Below are 26012 nucleotides of genomic sequence, written 5' to 3'. Positions count from 1 at the left end.
CGTGATAAAGAAAAGAATGTTGGCAGGCCAGGCCCCAAGTCCTCGCCCTTGCCTGCACTCTGCAGCACCCTCTGTCATCCACAAGCTTGCTCACCCACCTGTCTGCAGCAGACTGCAAAGGTCACCATTTAAGAAAACTTAAAGGAGTATAGACAGAGTATAAACATATCACTACCTGTGCAGTGTTAATAAAAAAAAATAACAAAACAGGAGAAGATACATGGCGTATATATCTTTCCGATAATGCTACCAAATAACTCATGCAGTCTTGCAAACACGGTAGTCCTTGGTTACAATTAAATTGGGTTGAAAAAAGAGAAAGAGAAAAATGGTCAGTGCACGCTTTGCCTTTAAATGCAAGTATTACAAAAAATGAGGTGTTAGTACTACACTTTGGCCACTTTGGCCAGAATATGTAAGCTCACATACCACATCAAGGCCCCTCATTGTACTTATGTAGTGCATTTAAAAAATTCCCTCAGCAAACAGTGTGATGAGTAGTTAAACCAACAGTGCACTTACCCTCAACCAAGAAACTCTAGTTAGAAAGCAGGGAACTTTTAAGCTCCAGTCTATTAACATGCACATGTAAATCATTCCCTGTTTTAAAGGCTGAATGGCCTCTATAGGCAATACTTGGCTACAATTTATGTACCCATAACACAGAGCACAGGTTGCTTCTAGCAGCTGGTCAATGGCACAGCATGGGTTAGACAGAGCGCTGGTGATTTCTTTGTGTTTCGTGTACGAATTGTAGTCAAATTTTGCCTATAGATAGCAATACGCATGTGTAAAAGGCTTAAAAGGGATGAAGACAAAAAATAAAATACATTAAATCAAAGTACTTTTCTGAATACATTTACACTAATTATATATTTAATGGTTTCCAAGATTTTAGCAGATTTACACAGTTTTATACTGCTACCCAGGCGTCAGCTCAACAGCTCTCGGAAGGCCAAAATTGCAACCAAATATTTTTCTATGCACTTCCTGTATTCACTTAACCCTAGAGATGCCAATTCTCACTTGAGCCAAAAGCCAGGAATTAGCAGTCTAAACTGCAAATAGAAAACTTGCAAAAAATAGTGGGAGCACTTACCAGGTACTAGGATTCACCTGTGCATGTCACAAAACCGAAGATCCCAACGGTTGCTTCCAAAGAGAGAGTGAGTTTGTAGGTGCAGCACCAAGGAATCCAGGAGGTAGAAAAATGGTAGTATGAAAAAGCATGCCCCACACTAAACAAAGGGCTGTTCACTCAACGCGTTTCATGGCTCTCGCCACTTCCTCCTGAGGAAGTGGCGAGAGCCATGAAACGCGTTGAGTGAACAGCCCTTTGTTTAGTGTGGGGCATGCTTTTTCATACTACCATTTTAAAATGCTTGAATAAAGGTTTATATTTTTAATTTTTCTACCTCCTGGATTCCTTGGTGCTGCACCTACAAACTCACTCTCTCTTTGTAAACTGCAAATAGGTATGGGCCCTGTTATCCAGAATGTACGGGACCTGTTTTTCCAGGTAGCGTCTCTTTTCGTGATTTGGAACTTCAAACCTCAAGTCTACTAGAAAATCATGTAAACATAAATTAACCAAATAGGCTCATTTTGCTTCCAATAAGGATTAATTATATATCTTAGTTTGGATCAAGTAGAAGGTACGGTTTTATTATTAGAGACAAAAAGAAAAACATTTTAAAAAAATGTAGATTTGGATAAAATGGAGTCTACAAAAGACTGCATTTCTGAAATTCGGAGCCTTCTGGATAACAGGTTTCTCGATAACGGATGCCATAACTCAAATATCTTACCAAAAAATAAAAAATAAAAAATTAATGTAAATGGCAAAAGTGCTAAGCGAAACACTAAGTTAAACTTACATCAATTCATCTTTTCGGTTTAGATTAAATAGTATTTTATAATAAGCTACTAAAACCAGAAGGCTGACAATGTTCAGCAGGCATTTTGTGGGTAATATGTAATTTTATGAACTGGATGTATGCAAGATTATATTCATAGGCAGTATAAAAGAAAAGGTATCTTAGATTTTTCATGTCATAAATTAGGATTGTTTTATCTTCTTTTTCTAGACATATAGTGATTAACGGTACGGTACTGCAGTGTTTTTAGCCTCTCCAAGAAATATAGGTAAAGGACAAACAGGTGAAATTTTACAATTGTTCGTAATATTATATAAAGATGTGCACCTCCAGCAGAAGACACATTTATTAGCACACGCAAGGCTTGGTGTTGTTTCCATGCAGCGATGACTTTCAATGCCATAGAAGGTATGTTTGTAGCAGCCTCCTCTTCCACGCAGCATAGACTGAAAAAAAATAAGAGAACATAAAACTGTAAACAGGATTAATTCATGCTGTACTGCATGCAGTAAGTGTGGAATATATATATATCTCTCTATATCTCTCTATATCTCTCTATATCTCTCTATATCTCTCTATATCTCTCTATATCTCTCTATATCTCTCTATATCTCTCTATATCTCTCTATATCTCTCTATATCTCTCTATATCTCTCTATATCTCTCTATATCTCTCTATATCTCTCTATATCTCTCTATATCTCTCTATATCTCTCTATATCTCTCTATATCTCTCTATATCTCTCTATATCTCTCTATATCTCTCTATATCTCTCTATATCTCTCTATATCTCTCTATATCTCTCTATATCTCTCTATATCTCTCTATATCTCTCTATATCTCTCTATATCTCTCTATATCTCTCTATATCTCTCTATATCTCTCTATATCTCTCTATATCTCTCTATATCTCTCTATATCTCTCTATATCTCTCTATATCTCTCTATATCTCTCTATATCTCTCTATATCTCTCTATATCTCTCTATATCTCTCTATATCTCTCTATATCTCTCTATATCTCTCTATATCTCTCTATATCTCTCTATATCTCTCTATATCTCTATATCTCTCTATATCTCTCTATATCTCTCTATATCTCTCTATATCTCTCTATATCTCTCTATATCTCTCTTCTCTCTATATCTCTCTATATCTCTCTATATCTCTCTATATCTCTCTATATCTCTCTATATCTCTCTATATCTCTCTATATCTCTCTATATCTCTCTATATCTCTCTATATCTCTCTATATCTCTCTATATCTCTCTATATCTCTCTATATCTCTCTATATCTCTCTATATCTCTCTATATCTCTCTATATCTCTCTATATCTCTCTATATCTCTCTATATCTCTCTATATCTCTCTATATCTCTCTCTCTATCTTTAAACATAACTAAACAGCTACACAATGACAGACTTGCAGAAGTGGGGAGAATAAAAAGGAATTTAAAAAAAAAAAAAAATGATTTCAACTGCAATTACATTTACAAATTTTAATACCATTGACAATTTTACTTAGAATTGCATTTTTACATTCTTTTATAATGTTTTGGGTGAAGTATCCTTTAAACTTGTTTCCTATACTGCCCTTCTGTTGGCAAAGAAATAATAGCTACCAGTCTCTGTGACCATGGCAACAAGAAACGGTTAGGTTAACATTAAGACAATGAAAACAAATTGGCTGCTCTGAACATTTGCTTTCATTACACACAAAAAAAGAAAAAAGTGTTGCATTGGATTAGGTATTTCTTGCAAAAAAGCCAAGAAACCAAGAAAAAAAAAATGGATTCAGCTAAACTTAATCAGTTTGCTTCTCTGAGCAAATGTTTTGCTCTTATAGATGTTTGAAACATTAGCTTTTTTAGATAGGTAACAGTAGGATAGCAGGCTTTTGGCTAAACCAAGACTCAGCAACCCGATGATTAACTGAATACAGGGTAAGGGTAAATTCATAGACTGTCAATGACTGGGTATGCACTTTCTAGGCCTTCAAAAGAAGTTGAGGCAAACCTCCTATTCGAGGTCTAACAAAAATCTAAAGCTGACAATATCTCAGAAACAAATTAATACATAATTAAAACTGCAAAAATGCTCAGAGGATCCCTCAAAGTAGGTTAACACTCGTACATTAAAAAAATAAAAAAACTGTATGGCCAGTACCAAAAAAACAGATGTACTGCTGCAGAAAACAGAACAGTCAGAGTCTTTATATAAGAGCTACTAATAGCAAAAGCTCTGCCATAACTTTGACATTATTCCAAAGTACTTGTATTTCCTTTAAAGGGGAACTATTGCGAAAATGAAAATGTAATATAAGCCATTAAAAATTCTGTACCGTTTCTGAAATAATCAAGTTTTTGTTCACTATCCTCCCTCTCAGCATCAGTCTCTCTTCATTCCCTCTCTTTATGCAGGAGTTGGATGTCAGATATTCATTGACATTTAGGGGCAGATTTACTAAGGGTCGAATATCGAGGGTTAATTAACCCTCGATATTCGACCAGGAACTAAAATCGTTCGACTTCGAATATCGAAGTCGAACGATTTAGCGCAAATCCTGCGATCGAACGATCGAAGGATTTTAATCCAACGATCTAAGGAATATCCTTAGATCAAAAAAACGCAGGCAAGCCTATGGGGACCTTCCCCATAGGCTAACATTGAGTTCGGTAGCTTTTAGCTGCCGAACTAGGGGGTCGAAGTTTTTCTTAAAGAGACAGTACTTCGATTATCGAATGGTTGAATAGTCGAACGATTTTTAGTTCGAATCGTTCGATTCGAAGTCGAAGTAGTAGTCGAAGGTCGAACTAGCCCATTCGATGGTCGAAGTAGCCAAAAAAACACTTCGAAATTCGAAGTTTTTTTAATTCGAATCCTTCACTCGAGCTTTGTAAATGTGCCCCTTAGATTCAATATATCTTATAGGTGGGCTCCTTTTGCCTAGATGGTGTATTAGAGCTCACTATTAAAATCACTAGACATCATGTCTCTCTGCATGCAGGATTTGTGCAAAAGGCAGTTATTTTGTTAGATTTTGTTTGTACTGAAATCAGTTATATAAATGAGCTATAATACATCTGCTAGGAAAAGAAGCCCCCTATAAGATATATTGGATCTAACTGTCAATGAATATCTGACACCCAACTGCTGCAAGAAGACAGAATGATGAGAAACAGATGCTGAGAGAGGGATAGTGAAGATAAACTTGATTATTTCAGAAACAATGCAAAATATTAAATTGATTGTATTTAGAAAGTTTCTTATTTCAGTATGATGGAAGATATTAATTTTATTTTCGCAATAGTTCCCCTTTAAATAAGCAGTATAACTTTAAAGGATAAGGAAAGTCTTTTAAGGCTAGGGGCACACGGCGCGATTTCGCCGCGATTCTGCGCTGGGCGAGTTGTCGCTGCGTTTTTTAAGCCGAAATAGCTTTGCTAACTTTGGCGCTGGCGTCAATGCAAATCGCGGCCTAAAGATATTAACTCACTGGACAGCTGCTAAGCAATTAAAAGACTACAAAAAATAAAGAACATTCATTTCAAAATCTAAAATACAAAAAATACCTTTGTCCACCTGCACAGTTTAACACCAGAGTGACTTCCAATCAGTCTGTAACCTGAAAATGTATAAACAATGTTTAAGTCTAAATTGTAATCAATTTATTCAGCACTCTACAGAACAGTGATGATTTTGCACAGCTATAGAACACTTGTTTAACAGTATTAATGGTCTTGCATAGTGGCAGGAGTTTACAAAGGCATACTGAGCTCATAAAAAGGCAGGCATTTATGTTTTTTATTTAATTGTGTCTTCATGAGTTCCAAACAAAACCCTATATTCTGTTGTCTATTGAACATGTATCAAGAACCAGAAAATGCAGCATGTTGCTTTGAAATAAAATGCAATAAACACAAATCCCATATAATGCAACTCTGAACCAGTTAGAATATAATGGAATCAATTAGCTGATGTGTTTAGGTGCACTCATACTTGCATTTTAAAATGTGCAAAAAAAAAAAAGTGTATAAGAACATAAATACTACATTATAATTAAATGTATATTATTGTATATTATTTTGTGTTTTAACGTACATTTCAGAAATCATATTCTGGTTTTAGAGTGGAAAAGAAAATAAAGCACAATAATCATGAGCTGTGCTTTTTTCCCCCATAAAATGAAGGAGGGATATGCTATATTTCCAAGCTCTAATTTTTGCCAAGTTGGGATCTTTTTTTTTTATCCACGCCCATTATGTATGTACAGCTTTAATGCCTCTCAGACCATGGCCACACAATGTAGTACAGACTTCTAAGGAATGGTCTATATCTATTAAATCAGCTGCTAGGGGCACCTCAAAATATTACCATAAAGGTCAACCATGTGGCAAATGTGGAGCACTTGTCATAAGCCAGGAATGACATTGGCCTTCATGCTGTGGTCTCTTGAGAAACACTACATTCAGCATTCAGTCCAACTTAACTATGTAACTATTCAGGGCTACAGTTTGTTTTTAAAGGGACCAAAGCTCATCAAATTCAACCCCTCCAAATGAAACCCAGCAATATACATATAAACACTCATAAGACCCCATACTAATTGTAGATTTTAGTATCACTATTGCCTTGAATATTATGCTTGTCCAAGAAATCATGCAAGCCCCTTTTAAAGGCAATAACAGAATCAGCCATCACAGCATCATCCGGCAGGACATACCACAACTTCACTGTTCACACCTATATTGCTTCAAATTAAGTTACTTTACTCTATTCTGAAGGGATGGCCTCTAGTGCGATGATCCATTTTATGGATAAGAAATCTCCCAATATTATCTGTCAAGAATGCCCTGTAGAATGTGGTTATAAAGAGTAATCATGTCCCCTCGCAAGCATCTTTTTGCACAGAGAGAACAACCCCAACCTTGACAGTCTACCCTCATAATTTAAATCTTTAATCCCCTTAACCATCTTAGTTGAACCCAAAACTGCACTGCATACTCAAGGTGATGCCTTACCAGAAACCTTTAAAAGAGGCAAAATTATGTTTTCATCTCTTGAGTTGGCACCTAACTGGGCCCTAGCAACCAGATGATAGTTGTTGAATTACCACATCTGACAATAGGCACGAATAGGTCCAATTAGACGCTAATAGGTAAAATTAGAAAATGTTCCATTTATCAACATCTTTGTAATCTATAGCTTTAAGAGTTAAATCACTACAAGCACAACAAAAAAAGTTTTTGATCCAGTGACAAGCAATATAAAAGAAAAGTAAATCTTTATTTCAAAGAACTTTAGGACACGCTGTAGATATGATGTGTCCTACAGTTGTCTGAAATAAAGTTTTCAGACCTGTTCTGAGATCTCTTTGAAATGTCTGCTGACATTTTCTATGGCTGGTTATTAAAGGAACAGTACCACACCAAAAAATTAAAGTTTTCCAAAGTAATTAAAATATCAGGTTTCATGTCATGCCCTGCACTGGCAAATCTGGTGTGTTTGCTTCAGAAAGACTACTATATTTTATATAAACAGGGTGCTGTGTAGCCATGGGGGCAGCCATTGAAGCTGAAAAAGGAGAATAGTCACAGATACTTGTTTATATAAAGTACAGTAGTCTTTCTAAAGCAAACACATGACTTTTACCAATGAAGGGCAATAGTACATTGTATTTTAATTTTTAAAATGCTTTAATTTGTTGGTGTTACTGTAACTTTAATTTCCTGAGCTGAAGATTTGGGGCAAAGCACCTAGACTCCACGTCACTTTTAGCAAGCTCCTAACAATGTGGTTATTGCTTCACACAGAGCACTTAATCGCCCAGCGGGAAATAGGATAACAGTTTTCTGTTATTTAAGTGATGGTAATGTTGTCTTCATGTGGTTTGTTAAACTTGTTGTTTCACTAGTCCTGACACAAATCTTGCACATTCTTCTACCCTCGTTAATTCTGCCTTTTTCTTGTATGTGTGGACTGCAATGTGTTAACATTAAACAATTACATCAAACAAAAGGGTTTCTAAAATACTGTGGTTCTTTCAAGCTTAAGTTTCCCTCCATAATCATACAGGTAGAAATAAGATGACAGTGCTTATCCACAAACACCCTGGGAAAAGATTTTGCCCAAATGACTGCTGAAAAATCAACAGCATGAAGAGGGAACATTTGCCCTTAAATGTGTAATGTGAAGGTTGTTGGTAAACTCAGAAAATTATCTTTCCGTGAGCACAACTAAATCTAAATGTTAAAACCTTTAAAGTAAAACTTCACACTAAGCAACCTTGATCAGTTTTGCTAATAAATACACTAAGGTTATCACAGTCTAATCATTCTCTGCTGATATAATGTAATAAATATCATAGCATATTCTTTTGTATTTTTATTTTAGGTTGAGCAATCTGCAAGTACTAAATATACAGGGTACAAATACTGTTTAAAATGTTACATAGGTTTAATTCTAAGAACAGGATATGATCAACAATTCCCTTTGGCAAGAGAGCAGCTACTCTGGATGAATGGGATTGATGTTGAAACATTAAATATCACATAAGCAGGCGATTTCTACAGAACTAAAGTGACAGTTAAAAGTTAAGAACTAAATCTAAGAGGAGAAATTCACCAAACAAAATAATCTCAACATGACAAAACACCATTCTACTGCACATTCATATAATTACACCCCTACTGTAAATATTTAAAATGTGGAGTTTAGTTGCTGATCCACAGCTATTACAAAATATTGTAAAGAGCATATTATTTTATGACCAATAGACAAAGAGCTCTTCTAAAAAATAACAGAACATAATAATGCCAAACATATATGGACATCTTTACCTGCAGTGCAGTTTACTGTGGGGAGAAGCAGCAGTCTAACAAAGGTAGCTTTGAGATGAATGCCATATTCACCCAGTGTAGCTGTAAAGTATGTCTTTTGAGCACACCCATTAAAAGAATGGGAAAAGATAAGGTTTATTTGCAACCACAAGCCCAATTGCAGTTGCACAAATCTCTAGTCAGTTCAGTGAAAATCCATTTATTCCTCTGCTTATCTGAAAATCCTGTAAATAATATTAAAAATGCCTATGCATTTCCACAGTGGAAAGTGCAGTCATATTTATTTTATTTCAGGCAGCTGGGCCAAAAAGGATTTTACCTGCTGAACAAGACTGAACATGAACCTACTGTAAATTATAAGGATATAAGAAGTCACAGAGGAGTTATACAGGGAGCTCAGAGTATCACTCATGTATTATAAGGGATGATGTACCCCCTACTGTAAATAAGAATGATATCAGAAGTCACTAAAGGGATCTTTGACCATATAAAGGCAGAATGCTGCAGGTTTAGTTTCACTCGGGTATCATAAAAATAATGTGCAGGCTTAGCCCAGCATCAGCCATTCAGATATTAGAAATAGAAATGTAGCAACATCGCAGTTATTCACTGACAAATAGCAGTGACCATGAGATTATTGTTTGGGGATATACAATTCAAGCTGTTGAAGAACAGTTCCTTTACTCTGCTATGCTATAAGATCTCGAGTGCTTATTGGCTGGGCTTCTTTCTTTAAGTTTCCCACAGAACTAAGAAGCACAGCCAATAGGTGCTCAAGATCTTACAGCATAGCAGAGTGAAGGAACTGTTCAGCAACAGCAACTAAGAATACACTGTGGCCCCCCAGTTCCAAATCCTACGACTGTGGGAGTATAAAAACGGAGCCATGAATATTTATTGGCTGTCATCATAGCATGTATGTGTGGCACAGTGAATCATAGGAGCCAGGGGTCGGCCCTTAGTACTTAAAATGTCAGTTTTTCAAATAAGGATTAACCAATGCACATGCTACAAGAAAAGTATATTTTTATGCTTATTTTACATTTAGACTGTAATGCAATATACTTTTATAGAGCACTACAATGTTCAAGGCATTGTTTCACTTTAAATTAATATTACTTATCGGTGACTGAAGCCATATTATTGTTATATTTAATAAGCAATGCTTATGGGATGATATTGAAATCGTAGGTTTAAATGATAAAAATGTAACTACATTCTAAGTTTGCCTTTAAAGTTATGTTCCATCTCTGCCTTTGTGAGAAAAACAATTGTGAACAATTGTTCAAATTGAAATACAATTTTGTTTATTCATGCAAGGAATAGTGTATATTATAATAAATGTATTTTACACTATTAATGTATCAGAATACAGAATACAGAGCTTACATGGGTCAGGAACAAAAAAAGTGATATTTTTTTTTTTTTTTAGTGTGCACTTTGCAGGTCAAGTGATGTGATCTGATTTTGTCAGTCATTCCTCCTACAGGCCTAGAAAAAAGGCATTACTTCTCTGAAGATGAAGAATTGATATTTATTTGTAAATGTATCAATAAAAATATACTGCAGCCATTTGTACAGCACAGATTTGATCCCATACTAGTAAGATTTTAATGGTTAAGGATGTGCATTCTAGCTTGCATTTAACCTGTCAGATGATACAAGTGTTAAGAAAATTGTGTAGCACACAAGAAGAATCGAATAAAGTGGGGAACCGATACCTTTGTTTAGTAAACAGAGCATTAGGCTGTTATGTGTAATGCATAACAGAATACTTATGTCACGAACAAATAATGCATGTCCTTGTCATCCTTACTATACCTTGTTTAGTAAGAGCCTCCTGGAGAGCAGGAGTAATCATTTCTCTTGGTTCTTCCTTCTCCTTGGCTTCATCACCTTGTAAAGATTTCCCCAGCTCTGTATTAGAGTCATGCTCTCTCTGTTTACGATAAAGAATTAAGGGAAAATGATGATGATGATATAAACCAAGTGGCATATTGAATCTTAACAAACTGATATATAGATATATAGATATATATATATATATATTTTTTTTTTTTTCCCCCCTAAATTAAAAACATAAAAAGTGTTTTCAGTAAGTATTCATTTGTTTGATGCCGGATCACTTGAAAATAATAAATAGTCCATTCTTTAGTAGAGGTTTTGGAATTATCATTGTGTGTAAGAATATATATAAGATGCTGTAAAATACTGTACTAGATATGATGCATTTTTCAGGCTATAATTTACTGGGTATAACTGAACTGTTACTGTGGGGCTTTTAATACAGGCATGTACAGATGTGTTTCTACATAGATTATAGGAACGCTAGAAAGCAAATACTTATTTTATAGAAAATAGACAGAGCAATTTGTATTTTATTCCAATAGCATGTGGGAAAAGTAATGCTGTAAAGCGCTAAACTTGTGCATACTTCTGGACATTTTGGGGGGAAAAAAAAATATATTATTAGCAAGGATACATAGTTTGCTAGTTTACAGGGGCATATTTATACACATTTGGATTTTTTTAGGACCTCTATTTTGCAAATACATATGTCACTATGGAGTGATCTTACTGCAAAACACAGATCCAGAGTTTGAATCTCCGGGAGTTACATACTTTGGGCACCCTAGGAATGAGGGGTATTTACTTTGGAGAGATGTGACTTTCACATTTGAAGAAAATATGCTGTAGCGTGAACTTCTGACCCAATATATTTACAATCGTGTGCAGTTCAGACGTTTATCAATCTTGAATTTTAAAACATACGTACACTTCCCAAAAATAGTTTTTTTAAGTGGGCTTGAACAGTCTTAGGGGCTCTCATTCCTGATAAACTCAGTGTTTTTGTATTATTGTATCCAAAACGTTGTATGAACGACTCCGAGGTACATTGTGGCATCTACATGTCAGCGTTGAAAAATTATATTGGCCATCAAAGCATTCAAAAGTCAGACATACAGAAATGTCAGTGCTTGTTTCAATAAAAATGTTTCATTGGGAAATTGCTAGCAAGCTCTGTCCACTAGGAATAATTTAAAATGCAATGCTGCCCAAAAGAGTACCTTCCCTTCCACATCATTTTTCGTATGGCTGGCCTTCAGTTTATGCTTTGTAATCACCAAGTACTGTTCCGCTGTAAATAGAAATCCTGAGAGAATTCAAGGGATGATAAGTACATTAACCCTTTTATGGCTCTTCAGCTAGCTTATAATCATTACAATGTAGTCAATAAGCCATACTATAGATAGTTAAGCATCTGCGTCTGACTCCTGCAAAGAATAAGCAGGACAAACTCCTTATCCATATGATCAGAATTGCTAAAATTATGTTGCCAGAGAAAACCAACAGTACTTCATTCTGCATAAATGCTGCTACTTTTGCATCTGTATAAAGGATGGTCTAAGTACAGGTATAGGATCTATTATTCAGAATGCTCGGGACATAGGCTATTCGGATAAGAGTTTTTACCAGTAAGGATCTACTGTGCATGCGCCCGAAAGTCACAAAGTTTCTAATTTTTTTCCCGGAAACATAGTGACTTTCGGCGCATGCGCAGTAGAGGGATTTCTCGTTAAGGATCTACTGTGCATGCGCCGAAAGTCACAGAGTTTCCGAAAAAAGAAATCAGAAACTTTGTGACTTTCGGGCGCATGTGAAGTAGATCCTTACCGGTAAATCCCTCTACTGCGCATGCGCCACCAAATGCCGGCGAATACAGGAAGGAGAGATCACAGGCAAACATGGCTGCCGTGAACTCAACAGAAGAGGAACTGCACGGAGGGGTCAGTAACAAGTTAGGGGCATTTGCCGGGGAGGGGGATTTTAGCGCCAAAGTGGTTGAATTCTCCTTTAAAGTCACTGACTAACTAGTTAGAGAGCTGAAAGTAGTGTTCTAGATATTATATTAGACATCTGCTCACATTACATTTATGGCTAACTAACCATGTTAAACATTTTTTATTTTGCACAGCCTATTTATCCAGTTTTTATTTGCACTGAACTGTTCCTTTAAAGTCCGGTAACGATTTATGTTTGCCTATGAAAGAGTTGCTGAATATGCTATTGCTTTACTAATTAAAGGAGCAGATGTCCAGATTTTGGAGCAGGTTGACAGTTTTTTTTTAATCTTTTTTTGAGATACCCAATTTCGGATTTTGGAGCATTGATATCTATAAGAGACTAGAATATGAATAGCAGAGGCCTGACTAGAAAGAGGAGTAATTAAAAAGTAGCAATACATTTGTTGCCTTACAGAGCATTTATTTTTAGATGGGGTGAGTGACCCCCATTTGAAAGTAGTCAGAAAAGAAGGCAAATAATTACTTTAAAAAAGAAAAAATGAAGGCCAATTGAAAAGTTGTTTAGAATTAGCAATTCTAAAAACATACTAAAAAGGTGAACCACCCCTTTAATTTTGGAGCAGGTGGACAAGATTTTTTTTTTTGAGATACCAAATTCCGGATTTTGGAGCGGGTGCCACAGTTTTTGGAGCGTGCCGGATAATCGGACGCCGTATAAGGGGTCCACTATCTGTAATTGTTTTAAAACAACATTCTTATTGGATAAGAGCCCAGAAAAAAAAAAAAAAGTAGTTTGAAAATGCAAGCATTAAAAAAAAAGAAAAAAATGGATACGAGGTCAGTTGCTAAAACAAGATATTTTTGGTTGGCAATCCCCTTTACTTCTGAGCAATGAAGTGAATAAACGTATTGTGAAGCATGACTCAATGAATGATTCAGGTGTGTTTACAGCAGTTCTACTGACATCTAGTGGTATTAAAACAACTCAACAGCTATAGATACCGTTATTTATGCACATATGACAGAGTTGTGTGTATGCTGATTATCATGAACACCAAATAATCTAGACTTTGTACATACAGAAATTCATTCAGAGCCTCAAATATTGGTATCTGCTCCTATTGCAAAATTATTCAGAAATAATTCAGATGTACTGGGCAAACATTTTCAGACCATCTACCAATCTCTTGTTTTACTTAACAACAAATCATATGCTAAATCTATACGCTCTGCAATATGCTTATTTCAATGTACTAAACCATAATTAAAGAGTTCTTCTATAGCTGTATTGCAATGTTGCTTCTTTTAAAGGGGATGTCCACCTTTTTGTAAATTTTAGAGTGATATAGAGAGGGATATTCTGAGACAATTTGCAATTTGATTTCATGTTTTATTATTTGTGGTTTGAGTTATTTTCCTTTTATTCAGCAGTTCTCCAGTTTGCAATGTTGGCAATCTGGTTGCTAGGGTCCAAATTCCCCTAGCAACCATGCATTGATTTGAATAAGAGACTGGAATATGAATAGAAAGATGTATAAAAAGTAGCAACAACAATACATGTGTAGCCTTACAGAGCATTTGTTTTTTTAGATGAGTCAGTGATCCCCATTTGAAAGCTGGAAAGTTAGAAAAAGAATGCAAATAATTCAAAAAACTATAAAAAATAAATAAATAATGATGACCAATTGAAAAGTTGCTTAGAACGGGCCGTTCTAGAACATACTAAAAGTTATATTAAAAGGTGAATCACCCCTTTAAGGGATTCTATTACAATTCCTTCAGACTTGGTTAAGGGGGAACAGCCACACAGACATAAAAAGCTGTAAAATAAAAGTCTGTTTCAAATTAAATACGAAACCACATTCTGATTATTTTTTTCCTTAAATTAAAACATCCATACCCGTTATAAATGTGTTAAAGTCTCAGCTCCCAATCATATATTGACTGCCCCTCCTCTACATTCCCCCTCTCTTTTTTTCCCACTGATTGTGTAACCAGTGCACAGGCATCAGGGGCCCCATTCGGGCACACAAACAAGATTTTTGCATGCTGCAAAGCTCATCTTTTGCTTATTGTGAATTCCATCATCAAAAAAAAAAAAAAAATACTTTTTATAGTGTAATTTAAGAAAGTGATTTTGCTTGACTAGCATCATCAAAAAGTTTTTGGAATTATTTCTTAAAGGGATTGTTCACCTTTAAATTAACTTTTAGCATGATGTAGAATGATGTTCTGAGAAAATTTGCAATTGGTTTTATTCATTTTATTTTTGTGGTTTTTGAGTTATTGAGCCACTCTCCAGTTTGCCATTTTAGGAATTTGGTTGCTAGGGTCCAAATTACGCTAGCAACCATGCATTGCTATGTATAAGAGACATATGAATAGCAGAGGCCTGACTAGAAAGATAAGTAAAAAGTAGCAATAGCAATACATTTGTAGCCTTACAGAGCATTTATTTTTAGATGGCGTCAGTGACCCCCATTTGAAAGCAGGAAACAGTCAGAAAAAGAAGGCAAATAAACTATAAAAAAGATAATTAAATTAGGCTATTTGAAAAGTGGTTTAGGATTAGCAATTCTATAACATACTAAAAAGGTGAACCACCCCCTTAAAGGGGTGGTTTACCTTTGAGTTAACTTTTAGTATGATGTAGAGAGTGATATTCTAAGACAATTTGCAATTGTTTTTCATTATTTAAGGTTTTTGAGTTTAGCTTTTTATTCAGCAGCTCTTCAATTTGCATTATAAACAATCTGGTAGCTAGGGTCCAAATTACCCTAGCAACCATGCATTGATTTGAATAAGAGACTGGAATATGAATAGGAGAGGACCTTACTAGAAAGATGAGTAATAAGCTTTCTGTGTAGTATAAGTGTACCAGTGTTGGCAGGTATGAAATTACCTTAAAGTGGACCTGTCACCCAGACACAAAGTGTCGTGGACCTGTCACCCAGACACAAAGTGTCATGCACAGCAGTTAATTTCAACGACCAATACCGATAGTGAAGTGAAAATATCATGCGGTGATGTCACAAATACAAGTGTAGGATCTGTAATCAGGAATGCTAAGAATCTTTATTCCATAATTAGGAGCAGTGTTTTTGTGTAGCTTCAGAGATGTCCAAATGCGGCTATGCAGCCAGTAATTTATTACAATGGAATTCATTTGTCACATGCTCAAATGTACATTTTGTGGGTGTAATTTGCCTGTTACCGATTGTGACTGGCAGTTCCCATTAAGGTCTGAGACTAGCCACTTCTCCAACAGCAGAAAAACTCCAGTGGAAAATACTACGTGCGAAGATAATTCATCATCTAACTATCATGCTTTGTAAAATGATGATTACACAAGAAAAAGCGGTGTACATAGAATATGTATAAAGCTGTATTTTCTTTTTAGCCACCTTATTATTGTTGGCGTATCGCATTCAAGTCAAATGGGAAACTTAGGTGATAAATTCCTGTGAAAAAAAGCATTTCTTTAAAGTGGAGGACCATATTTTATATAAAGAACTTATTGTACCAAAGATTTAGCTTCTCAATAGCAGCAATGACCCAGGACTTCAAAGTTTTCACATGGGTTCACCATCTTGCAAAGTGTCTGCGACACTCACATGCTCAGTGGTTCTGAGCAGCTGTTGAGAAGCTAAACTTAAAGGTCATCACAAATTATGAAGCAGAAAATAAGGTTGGTCTGTAATATAAGTTGAAGCTACAGGGCTGATTATTAAATTCCAATGTTAGTTGGTTTCTGTGTTGCCATGTAGTAATTATCTATATTTATTACTAATCAGCCTTATATTGTGACATTTATATTCTATGTGTATATTTTGAGTCAATCCCTGAATTCAGTAAGTGACAGCAGCACTGAGCATGTGCAGTGAATCAGCAGAAAAGAAGATAGGGAGATAATGAGTCATATTTGAAGACACAGATCTTTACTACTAAAGGGCTGTTTGCCTTGGTCTGGTAGAGAAGCTCAAAACATAAATGTACAACATTTCTATCATACGTTTTCAGTTAAGCTTTAGTTCTCCTTTAATGCATGGCATGGAGTACAGTGTACATGTGTGTTCGCTGTCTCCTTATTTTGCATACAGCGCATAAAAAAAAAAAAATGTAGGCATCTTCCTACCTTGGATTTCTTCATATTGCTCATTGCCTTTCCAAGATCTTCAACATCAATGAGGCCGCTTCCTGGTTCACCATGTTCTTCAGGCTCAGAATCACTGCTTGTCTCAAAAGTGTCATCCTAAAATGCATTTATGCAGATGGTAACCTTTACACTTTTGAAAAATTGCGCAACTGTTTTTTTTTTTAGAAATGTAATTCATCAAATCAGTACCAGGTTACATAACATTTTTTCAGAAAAGCCTAAGTAGATTATTTTTCATACTGTGTCTTGTGATACTCTGCATTGCCACATGCAAAAAATTAAGTTAAATATATGAAAGATTATATTTCATACAGTAGGGTTATTTAAAAGGGGGTCATTTAATCTGACTAGTGTTGACAATAAGCTGTATATGCACATGCACTTGCATATAACCAGTTATAATATCCCTCATAATAATTGGCCTCTAAATACAATAATGCCCCGACTACTATACAGTTAAAAATGATATATTTAATTAGATTATTCAGTCCTTAAACAGAGATCACCACAGTGGCAAATACAGGTCTGGACAGGGCCAAAAAATAGTGACTTTCAGTGGCATAATACAGCAACACCTCTGGCATTTGTCAAAATCTACAAAATCTGGCCTGGGAAAATAGTCCTGCAACTTCCCCATGCATGAATATGGTTTGCGATCTGAAGCTAGTCACCGTTCTCATAAATAAATCACATGCTGAAAGTAGCATTACTGGTATATATAGACTGGAAGCTAAACTTAATGTAAAATACAATGTTTAGTGTGCCCTCCTTCTGTGTATTTTACAAGTAAAGTAAGTTAGTAAAGAAATTTATAAATGCAACCCAGGGTTTTACCTCAGTGTCCTCATGTTCTGAGTGCTTTTCCTCTTCCTCTTCCTCTTCCTCCACAGACTCTATGCTGGATTTCTTTTTAGACTTGCATTTGCCTTTCTTGCACTTGCCACTGCAGGGCTTCTTCTCCCCACTGAGTAGTGCTTTCAACCTGTTCAGGAACTTTCTTTTCCATGCTTCGAAGTCTGATTCAATGCTGCCATGCTTACTTTTTACTACATTGCAATCTCCTTCAGCTCGAGTCATAACACGGTTGGCACTCAGCATCCACAGCCATTTATCAATATTCTTTCCCACCTAAAGTACACAAAGTGATACAGTTATAAGAAACTCATTAGCTGGTTTTCTACCAACACAAACCAGCACCTAGGTGTCTGAAGCTACAGACAAGACAGCAGAATGTATGCCGAAACTGTGGGTGCCAAATGATGTAAAAAAAAAAAAAAAAAAAAAGTACAAAAAGTACCTTACCAATACCCTGTACCTAAAGGAAATGCACCATATACTCCACATATTGGAAGAATAAAAAAAAAGGAGAGCCATGACAGAGGAACCTGGAAGGTATGTAGGTGTTCCAACCTTTGAAGCAGAAGTCAGCGGACCATATGAATAATCTACAGTATCTCCATGCACTAATACCATCGCCATACAATTCATATTTAGTATGCAAGCATAAAGCTACAGTGACACTTTTCACACATTAACTTGCAGCACTAATGGACACTTCCAACCATCAAAAGTGAGCAGTTAAAGATCTGGTATTCTCCAAATGTTATTTAAGCATGTACAAGAAGTAATTTTTTTTAAAACGGTAGCTTGGAGACTGACATTACAGATGCTCAGTCGAGACCACATAGCAAGGCATATATTTCTTGTAAAATTATTTTCGGATAGTATAAGCACTATAATGACAAAGAACTGCACTGTGTTTATCACAAAATCACATCATCCCTAATGAGAAAAGTCATATATAGACTTAAACAAAAGTATATAATGCTGCAATGAGAGCTAGTGGGCACACTCATGTCATGTGATCATGAAGGAAGTTTGAAAAAGAGTGCTAAAAGAGCTACTTTAGATTTCACCTCACCGGTCATAAAAATATGCACCATGCGATAGCAAAATTAAGAACTAATTGGGTTTTTAAAGTTAGCAGCAAAGAAAATGCCTATGGAATCATAGGAGAACCAGATGTAAAAAAATACTCTATGCATATTATAAGCCCCAGTGGCGTTCTTTGACTATATTAGAAACATGGTTACAGACAGAACTGGTAAAGACTACATTCTTGGAAAACAGGCAACCACACAACAACATAAGAAACAACGGAAGTCAAGCATACCGTGTTATAATGCGTGCTGTATACAGAGTTTCCCAGTCCAAATACTGCATATCTCATTCCTTTAAGATAGGTTTTTCCAAATCTAAAGTCATTTGAGGCCTCCTCAAGCCACTTACAGAACCATTCTGCACTTTCAGGTGGCTTTCCATCAGTATAGGTGGCTACCAGAAACACACAGATGTTTTTACTGGTGGTCTGCAAAAGTGAACACAATTACTTGAGTGCACAATTAATTTGACAGTAAAATAACAACATATAGGGCTATTAACTTCAAAATGTTTTTAGAATGTAAGCACTTTTGAACAGAGCCCTCTTTATCCCTTGTAACTGCAATCACGAATACTAATCTGTATGTTCAATGCACACACCCATTTATTGTAAAGCACTATTAAATATTATGGAACTTCATAAATAAATTGTTGCATACATTTCAACTAGTGAAATGGATTTATTAGTAACGTTTGTTTCTTTTTATTAGCCAAGTGCATTTAAGTCAAAATAACCTTGTTGGCTTATGCTTGGATTCTGGTAATAAAAATACATATAGTCTCTAGGGGTGCACTGAATCCTGTATTCAGTTCGGCATTTGGCGAAATCAAATCAACTAAACCAGAGTGCCCATTCTTTACTAATGCGAGGTCTACTTTAGTAAAGTTGTCCCATTATGATCAACATCTACGTTCCTTGTACAATATTACTTAAATGTTGATCCATGAGAAGATCTAAAGACACTGTCAACAGTGTCTTGAGGAATTTACATCACCTAAAGGTCTACCTTTTGGGCAGCACTGAACCAAACCCTTAAAATCGTGTGATTTTCAAACAGGTGATTAAGGGGTATCGAAAATGTATTTCTTTCCCAGTGTAGTTCCCCAATTTGTATAGGTAAATTACAGTTCAAATTCAAGTAGGATCTGTCCAAAACTAGCAGAAAAATTTATGATTCAGCCAAAATCCTAAAAAAAAAAAAAAAAAAAAAAAAAAAAGAATTCGGTGCATCCATAATTGTCTTGCACACACATACAACTTACTCTGTAGAATAGCCAATGCCCATGTTTCCCTGCAATATTAATTTAACTTTAACTTCATAAAAATGGCATGTCAAACACCGGTAATGTCAACATATTGAAGTATAACTGTCATGTTAATGTAACTGAGCTGTTTCTTTTAAACTAAATAAAAAACACTAACTGAATAACAGAATATTTTAGTAGAATGGAAAAAGCCACACCTCTTCCACTAAGTTGTCATCTGGATCATATTCTTTCATATTAATAAGTTCTACTGGCAGCCCAAGAAGAGCAACTTCTTCAGCCAGTAAATGTGCAAAACCCTGGAAAAGGAAGAGAAAATACATAAACCTATAACCAAAACAGACACTAAAAACAATGCAGGACATCAGGACAAATGATAATGATTTATTAAGGCAAATTGACAAACAATTTAAGAGCATCTTCTGATGGAGTTTTAAAATAAAGCAAATTCCACTACCTTGGAAGTACCAGTCTGAGAGCCATAGAAAATCTTCACACCGGCAACATACACTTTTTGCTCCTTGTTAGATGTTAGGCTGTCACTTTTTAAGGCCTTTGTCTTCAGCAGTAGAGAACCATTACAAACCGTTTCATTCTATAAAAAAATAGACATTACGTGAGAGACTAGGGATAAAATATAATCCTTCACAAGCCAACATATTTACCAGAATATTTAGTTATGGACAGCCGATCAACTGGATGATACTGCAGTGAGTGTGTTCATAAGTACATTAACTTTAGACTAAGGGGTATATTTATCAAAGAGTGAAATTCCGCTTCTCTCCATTCATTTCCATGGGATTTTTATAGGCGTATTTATCAAAGAGTGAACTTTCACTTCACCCATTGATAAATACGCCTTTCAAAATCCCATGGAAATGAATCGAGAGCTGCGGAATTTCACTCTAGTGGCTAAACTTCACTCTTTGATAAATTTACCCCTTAGAGATCCCCACAGTCCGCTAGTGTGAAATACCGCGTCTCTCCGTTGATTTATTTGGGATTTTTAAAGGTGTATTTATCAAATGGTGAACTTTCACCATAACTTTTACTCTTTGATAAATATACCCCCAAAGACTTCTGACATGCAAGGCTTTTTTTGCAGCATGTTTTTTTCTTCCAGAAAATAGTTATAACCAAAAGCTAGGAATTTCCTTAAATGGTTTTGTTTCTAGTATATGGATATTGCCCGGTAGATGACACACTAGGCACTGCAGTATGAACAAAGTTTCATTTTTCATATAGATCAGTGTAGGCTTAATATAACCAATTCCCTTTTTTGTTACTATGTTTTGCCCAAATCACTTCCCACAATTGTCAGTAGGTCATGCATGACTATAAAGCACAAGTAGTTTTTTGTTTATTTCTATCTAAAAGAAGTTAAAGGGGTTGTTCAACTTCAGTTAAACTGGTTTCAGATTGGTCACCAGAAATAAAGCCTTTTTTCAATTACTTTCCGTTTTTTATTTTTTACCAGTTTTCTGAAATCTAAGTTTAAAGTTTAATGTTCCGGTCTCTGGGGTTTCAATGTGGCAGCTCAGTTATTCAGGGGTAGACACTAAATTGTTACAATTTTGCAACATGTAGTGGATACATTTTTCAGCAGCATCTCTGAAGTACTAGCAACTATTGTATCAAATCTAACAGCTGCCATTAGTGATGTGCGGGCCAGCCCAATACCCGCGGGTCAGGCGTGTTCTTGCCGACCTCGCACCCCCCTTCCCTACCTTACATATGCCGACTTCCGGGTTGAACTTTTATTGACGGACGCCTGCTTGCCCCGCCCCTTTTTATCTGCGGGGCGGGTTGGCGCGGGTCTATAATAGGAACCCGGAAGTCAGGCAGGGCGGATCGGGAAAAACCCGAATCGCACATCACCACTGCCTGTAATGAAACTCAGGGATTCTGCTCAGCAGGGACAAAGACAAAAAATGTATCAACTAAATGTATCAATTTAGAAGAGTTTACAGGGTCGGTGACCCCACCACCTCCCAGAGCTGCTTTAGAAGGTGAAAATATTACACTCTACACTTCAATATTATAGAAACAGTCACAGACATATAGGGGCCGATTCACTAAGCTCGAGTGAAGGATTCGAATGAAAAATACTTCGAATTTCGAAATATTTTTTGGGTACTTCGACCATCGAATGGGCTACTTCGACCTTCGACTACGACCTTCGATTCGAACGAAAAATCGTTCGACTATTCGACCATTCGATAGTCGAAGTACTTTCCCTTTAAAAAAAACTTCGACCCCCTACTTCGGCAGATAAAACCTACCGAAGTCAATGTTAGCCTATGGGGAAGGTCCCCATAGGCTTGCTAAACTTTTTTTATCAAAGGATTTTCCTTCGATCGTTGGATTAAAATCCTTCGAATTGTTCGATTCGAAGGATTTAATCCTTCGATCGATCGAACGAACGTTTAGCGCTAAATCCTTCGACTTCGATATTCGAAGTCGAAGGATTTCAATTCGAGGGTCGAATTTCGAAGTATTTTTTACTTCGAAATTCGACCCTTAGTGAATCTGCCCCATAAAGTATTTGGAAAAAGTCTTTATTTCTGGTGAACAATCTGAAACCAACTGAACTGAAAAAAGTGTTGTAAGGTGAACCACCCCTTTAACTTTAAGTGGAAATCAAAAATGTACTGTAGTACAAGATAATTTGCAGTTGTACTTTTGTCTTAAATTTAAATAAATAATGTATTATTTTGGAAGTTTCATTCAGTGGTGTGAATGAAGGATAAATAGACTGCTTTCTGGTTGGTGTTGTTGACCTAGGTAATCAAGAAAAAGCAGAATTTAATAACAATTACTATTAATAAATGTAGTACTGTACATGTTGCATTTCTGGCCATTTATTGTGGGTTTGAGATGATCTGTGAAGCGTACAACTGATTTATGTGAACTAAGCAGCAAAGGGCAAGGGACAGTTGATCTTATTTTAAAAATAACTACATTTTCAGATTTAAATGTGACATCAGAACTCACCACAGAAAAACTCACTCACTTTCTATTCATTCCTATGGGATTTTAAAAGAAAATTTATCAAATGGCAAACGGAGTTGATAAAACAGAAAGTGAACGTTTTTCCCTGGTAAGTTCTAGTCTCACATTTTGATAAATCTGCCCTTAAATATGTGCTGCAGACAAATCACATTTTACACGTACATACCTGGTGCTTTTTTCTGGCCATGATAAAATGGCTGCAGACCCAAACGGTGATACCAATAGCAGCACATGAGTAGATGTAAAACCTGTTCAGCCACAAAAACATCAGATGTGTATAGGCAAAATCCCATGCATCTGTAGACTTGTCTTAAAGAGAAAACAAAAAAAACATTGTTTACTATGTATCAACATGCTAAATAAAGTACTAAGCAAAACCTAATGGTTCGAACCTATAGGACACTTTTTTTTTTTCTTTCCAAGAAAAAAACGTTTTATACAATCATTTTCTTTCTGAGAAAAACAAGGATATCTTGAAGATTCATCAAAGCCTAGCTACCCAAAATATGTATGTGTCATTGCCCACAAGCCTACCTATATGTTATGTAACTTTTCCTTTAAAAAGCCTCTGCAGGCACTCATGGTTATGTTTTTACCTCTCCTCATGGCAGAAGAACCCCCGTGTAAAGCCAATCAATCTGAACACTGGATGAAATTGGGTTTACTTCCATTACATGTAGATCTGTTTAGAATATGTGACTATCTAATTCACTTATGGATATAAAGAGATATCACAGAAAATGCTAAACAAAATAGACTGGATAATGGCCTTGGAAAACATGACAAATATTCTAATGGATACATACATTTCTGGCAACCATGGCTCCATTACAAGGCACGGCACAGACTACCCCAATGCTCTCCTTTCCCTGAGACCGTGTTTTCTTCGTATTTCCTGATAATTATGCCCATTGTATCAGAAGCTTATCCCTGGGTTATTTCTTAGTCGTTGCTGTACCTTTATGGTGACAGTGGGATTTCATGTTTTTCTTTGTTTATTTCTATTGTGATTGGGTTTTTCTAGTCAATTTGATATGATTGTACTATTTTCCCTACAGACTCTCTTAGGCTGGCTGTTTCCTCCCTGCTAGCCTCATATTCAGACTGCTTTTGTAATAATCAGTTGTTGTTTCACTTATGTTTTCCCTATCTGGCATACAATTTGTTGTAGTTTGTATATACAGGTTAAAGGGGACCCTTCACCCAACATAAAAAGCTGTATAATAAAAGTCCTTTTCAAATAAAACATGAAATCCAAATTCTTTTTTAATTAGAGAATTCATAGCAGTTGTAAACTCGTTTAAAAATCTCAGCTGTCAATCAAATATTGCCTGCCCCTCCTCTATGCCTTAGGCATAGTGGCGGGGCAGACAATTACTTTCACTTTCCATTCAGCACTTACTATATATCACTGCACTCCCCACATTCCCCCTGTTTTCTTCACAATTTAATTGTGTAACCAGGGCATGGGGATGGACATGAGATTCCCCATTCTGGTGATTGCACTTATCCAGCGCTGTTCTCAGATTTCAAAAGTTACTAAATCGATACATGAGATCCAACTCAAATGTTGAACATGGGGGATATGTAAAAGGCCTTTTATACTGCTCACCCTTCAATACTCGTGGTGCGGGTGCCTGTCGCCCCGGACCCCACACTAAGGTTCCAGGAACAGTTTAATCCACTTGGGCCCCCCACACAAGGTATTTTCACTTTATTTTAGCATCTGATTAACAAAACTCAGCGTCTGAGGTCTGACGCGTTTTGGGTCTACGTTTTGTGCGTTATTTAAGACGCATTATTTAAAGAATGAGTCATCAAATTATTTTGCATGCGCTAAAAGACACACCGCAATCGTTAATTCTACATTTCTGCACATCGGTATTGTAACCGCATTGTGATACTTATAGAATAGAATTAATCCATACACATTATTCACTAACATCTTTTAAGCGATAAAAGCATAAAAAAAGTGCAATAATTACAGTGAAATTTAACACCTCCTAGGAATAGGTATTACTAAACAACATCAGATGGATTAATAGAGGAAGATGTAGCGAGGAGCTGTAGGGGAGCATTTTAAGACCTTTATGAGGAACTGGAGCCTTACCTACCACCACTAAACACATTTTCATGGGCAGGTCCAGAATGCACTGCGTTCTGGGTCATGGAATTTTATTAAGTTTCCCAGGGAAAGTGACTATATCAAATGCCCTAAAATATTGGACCAAATAACGCATGCTATAAAATACCGCACACAATTCAGCTAAAATTAACGTAAATATATCATTTAAGTTGGACAAGTAATCTTTTAGTGAATCGATCATTAATTCTAAAAATATAAAGGGATACATTTTTTTACGCCATGCTATAAATAACACTGACTTTTAGTGAATCAGCCCCTCTATATTTTGCCACACACTCGGCATTACACAAATATTCAGGCTGAGTTACACCTCTTAAGGTGTCCTGAAAAAACATTTCGTTTTACTAAATTAAAACTGAATCAATACAAAGTATTTTTTTATTTAAATGGCTGGCTTACAGTAGATGAAACGTAATCGGGTTCTTTGCTACAACGCATTACATAGCACAGTGAAATATACTGGCACCTTATTAAACAAACCCTGGCAAAATGGGTTTAAAGAAGAGCTGCAACACTCCCATTAACTCCAAAGCTTTGCTGTAGTCTCTTGTATAATGGGTCCCATATCAGCCGCCCCCACTAAAATACAAAAATGCGACCGAAAAACTTTTAAGCAGGGTCCGCAAACTGAGACACACGCGAGGCCTCCATTACATTTCTACTCACCCATATCTCCTTGCTGTCCAGCCACAAAAGCTGTTTGGGGCAGAATATTCAAAATCAGGGACAGTATCATTGTAGGAGAAAGGACGGAAGGATGACAGTAATTTACAGCACCACTGACACACTCATGCCTCGCTGGGGGCAGCCATTTTGATTTGCTTACGTATCACGCTTTTTAACAGTGTTTTTTTTTTAGTATTCCGTAGTAACTTTATTGACAATTACTAGAAGCAATAGCTTTGCGCAAATCTCGAAGTACTTCCGTTAGGGAAAACATTGTCTGCGCATGTGCGTACCCATGCTGC

General features: G+C 36.1%; 1 protein-coding gene across 1 annotated transcript in view; it reads right to left on the bottom strand.

Annotated features, from left to right (window-relative positions):
• tyw1.S (tRNA-yW synthesizing protein 1 homolog S homeolog) overlaps positions 1 to 25860 on the bottom strand; it is a 69145-nt gene extending 43285 nt beyond the window's left edge. Inside the window, 10 exon segments of the mRNA NM_001096496.1 lie at positions 2205 to 2323; positions 5451 to 5503; positions 10539 to 10656; positions 16659 to 16775; positions 17514 to 17807; positions 18853 to 19047; positions 20084 to 20185; positions 20344 to 20481; positions 23065 to 23207; positions 25711 to 25860. Of these exon segments, the coding sequence (NP_001089965.1) occupies positions 2205 to 2323; positions 5451 to 5503; positions 10539 to 10656; positions 16659 to 16775; positions 17514 to 17807; positions 18853 to 19047; positions 20084 to 20185; positions 20344 to 20481; positions 23065 to 23207; positions 25711 to 25714 (1283 nt within the window). The 5' untranslated portion in view covers positions 25715 to 25860.
• Positions 25861 to 26012: the final 152 nt, after the last annotated feature.

Source organism: Xenopus laevis, chromosome 2S, assembly GCF_017654675.1.
Source record: "Xenopus laevis strain J_2021 chromosome 2S, Xenopus_laevis_v10.1, whole genome shotgun sequence".
Lineage (NCBI taxonomy): Eukaryota > Metazoa > Chordata > Amphibia > Anura > Pipidae > Xenopus > Xenopus laevis.
This window is presented reverse-complemented; position numbering and strand designations above follow the sequence as displayed.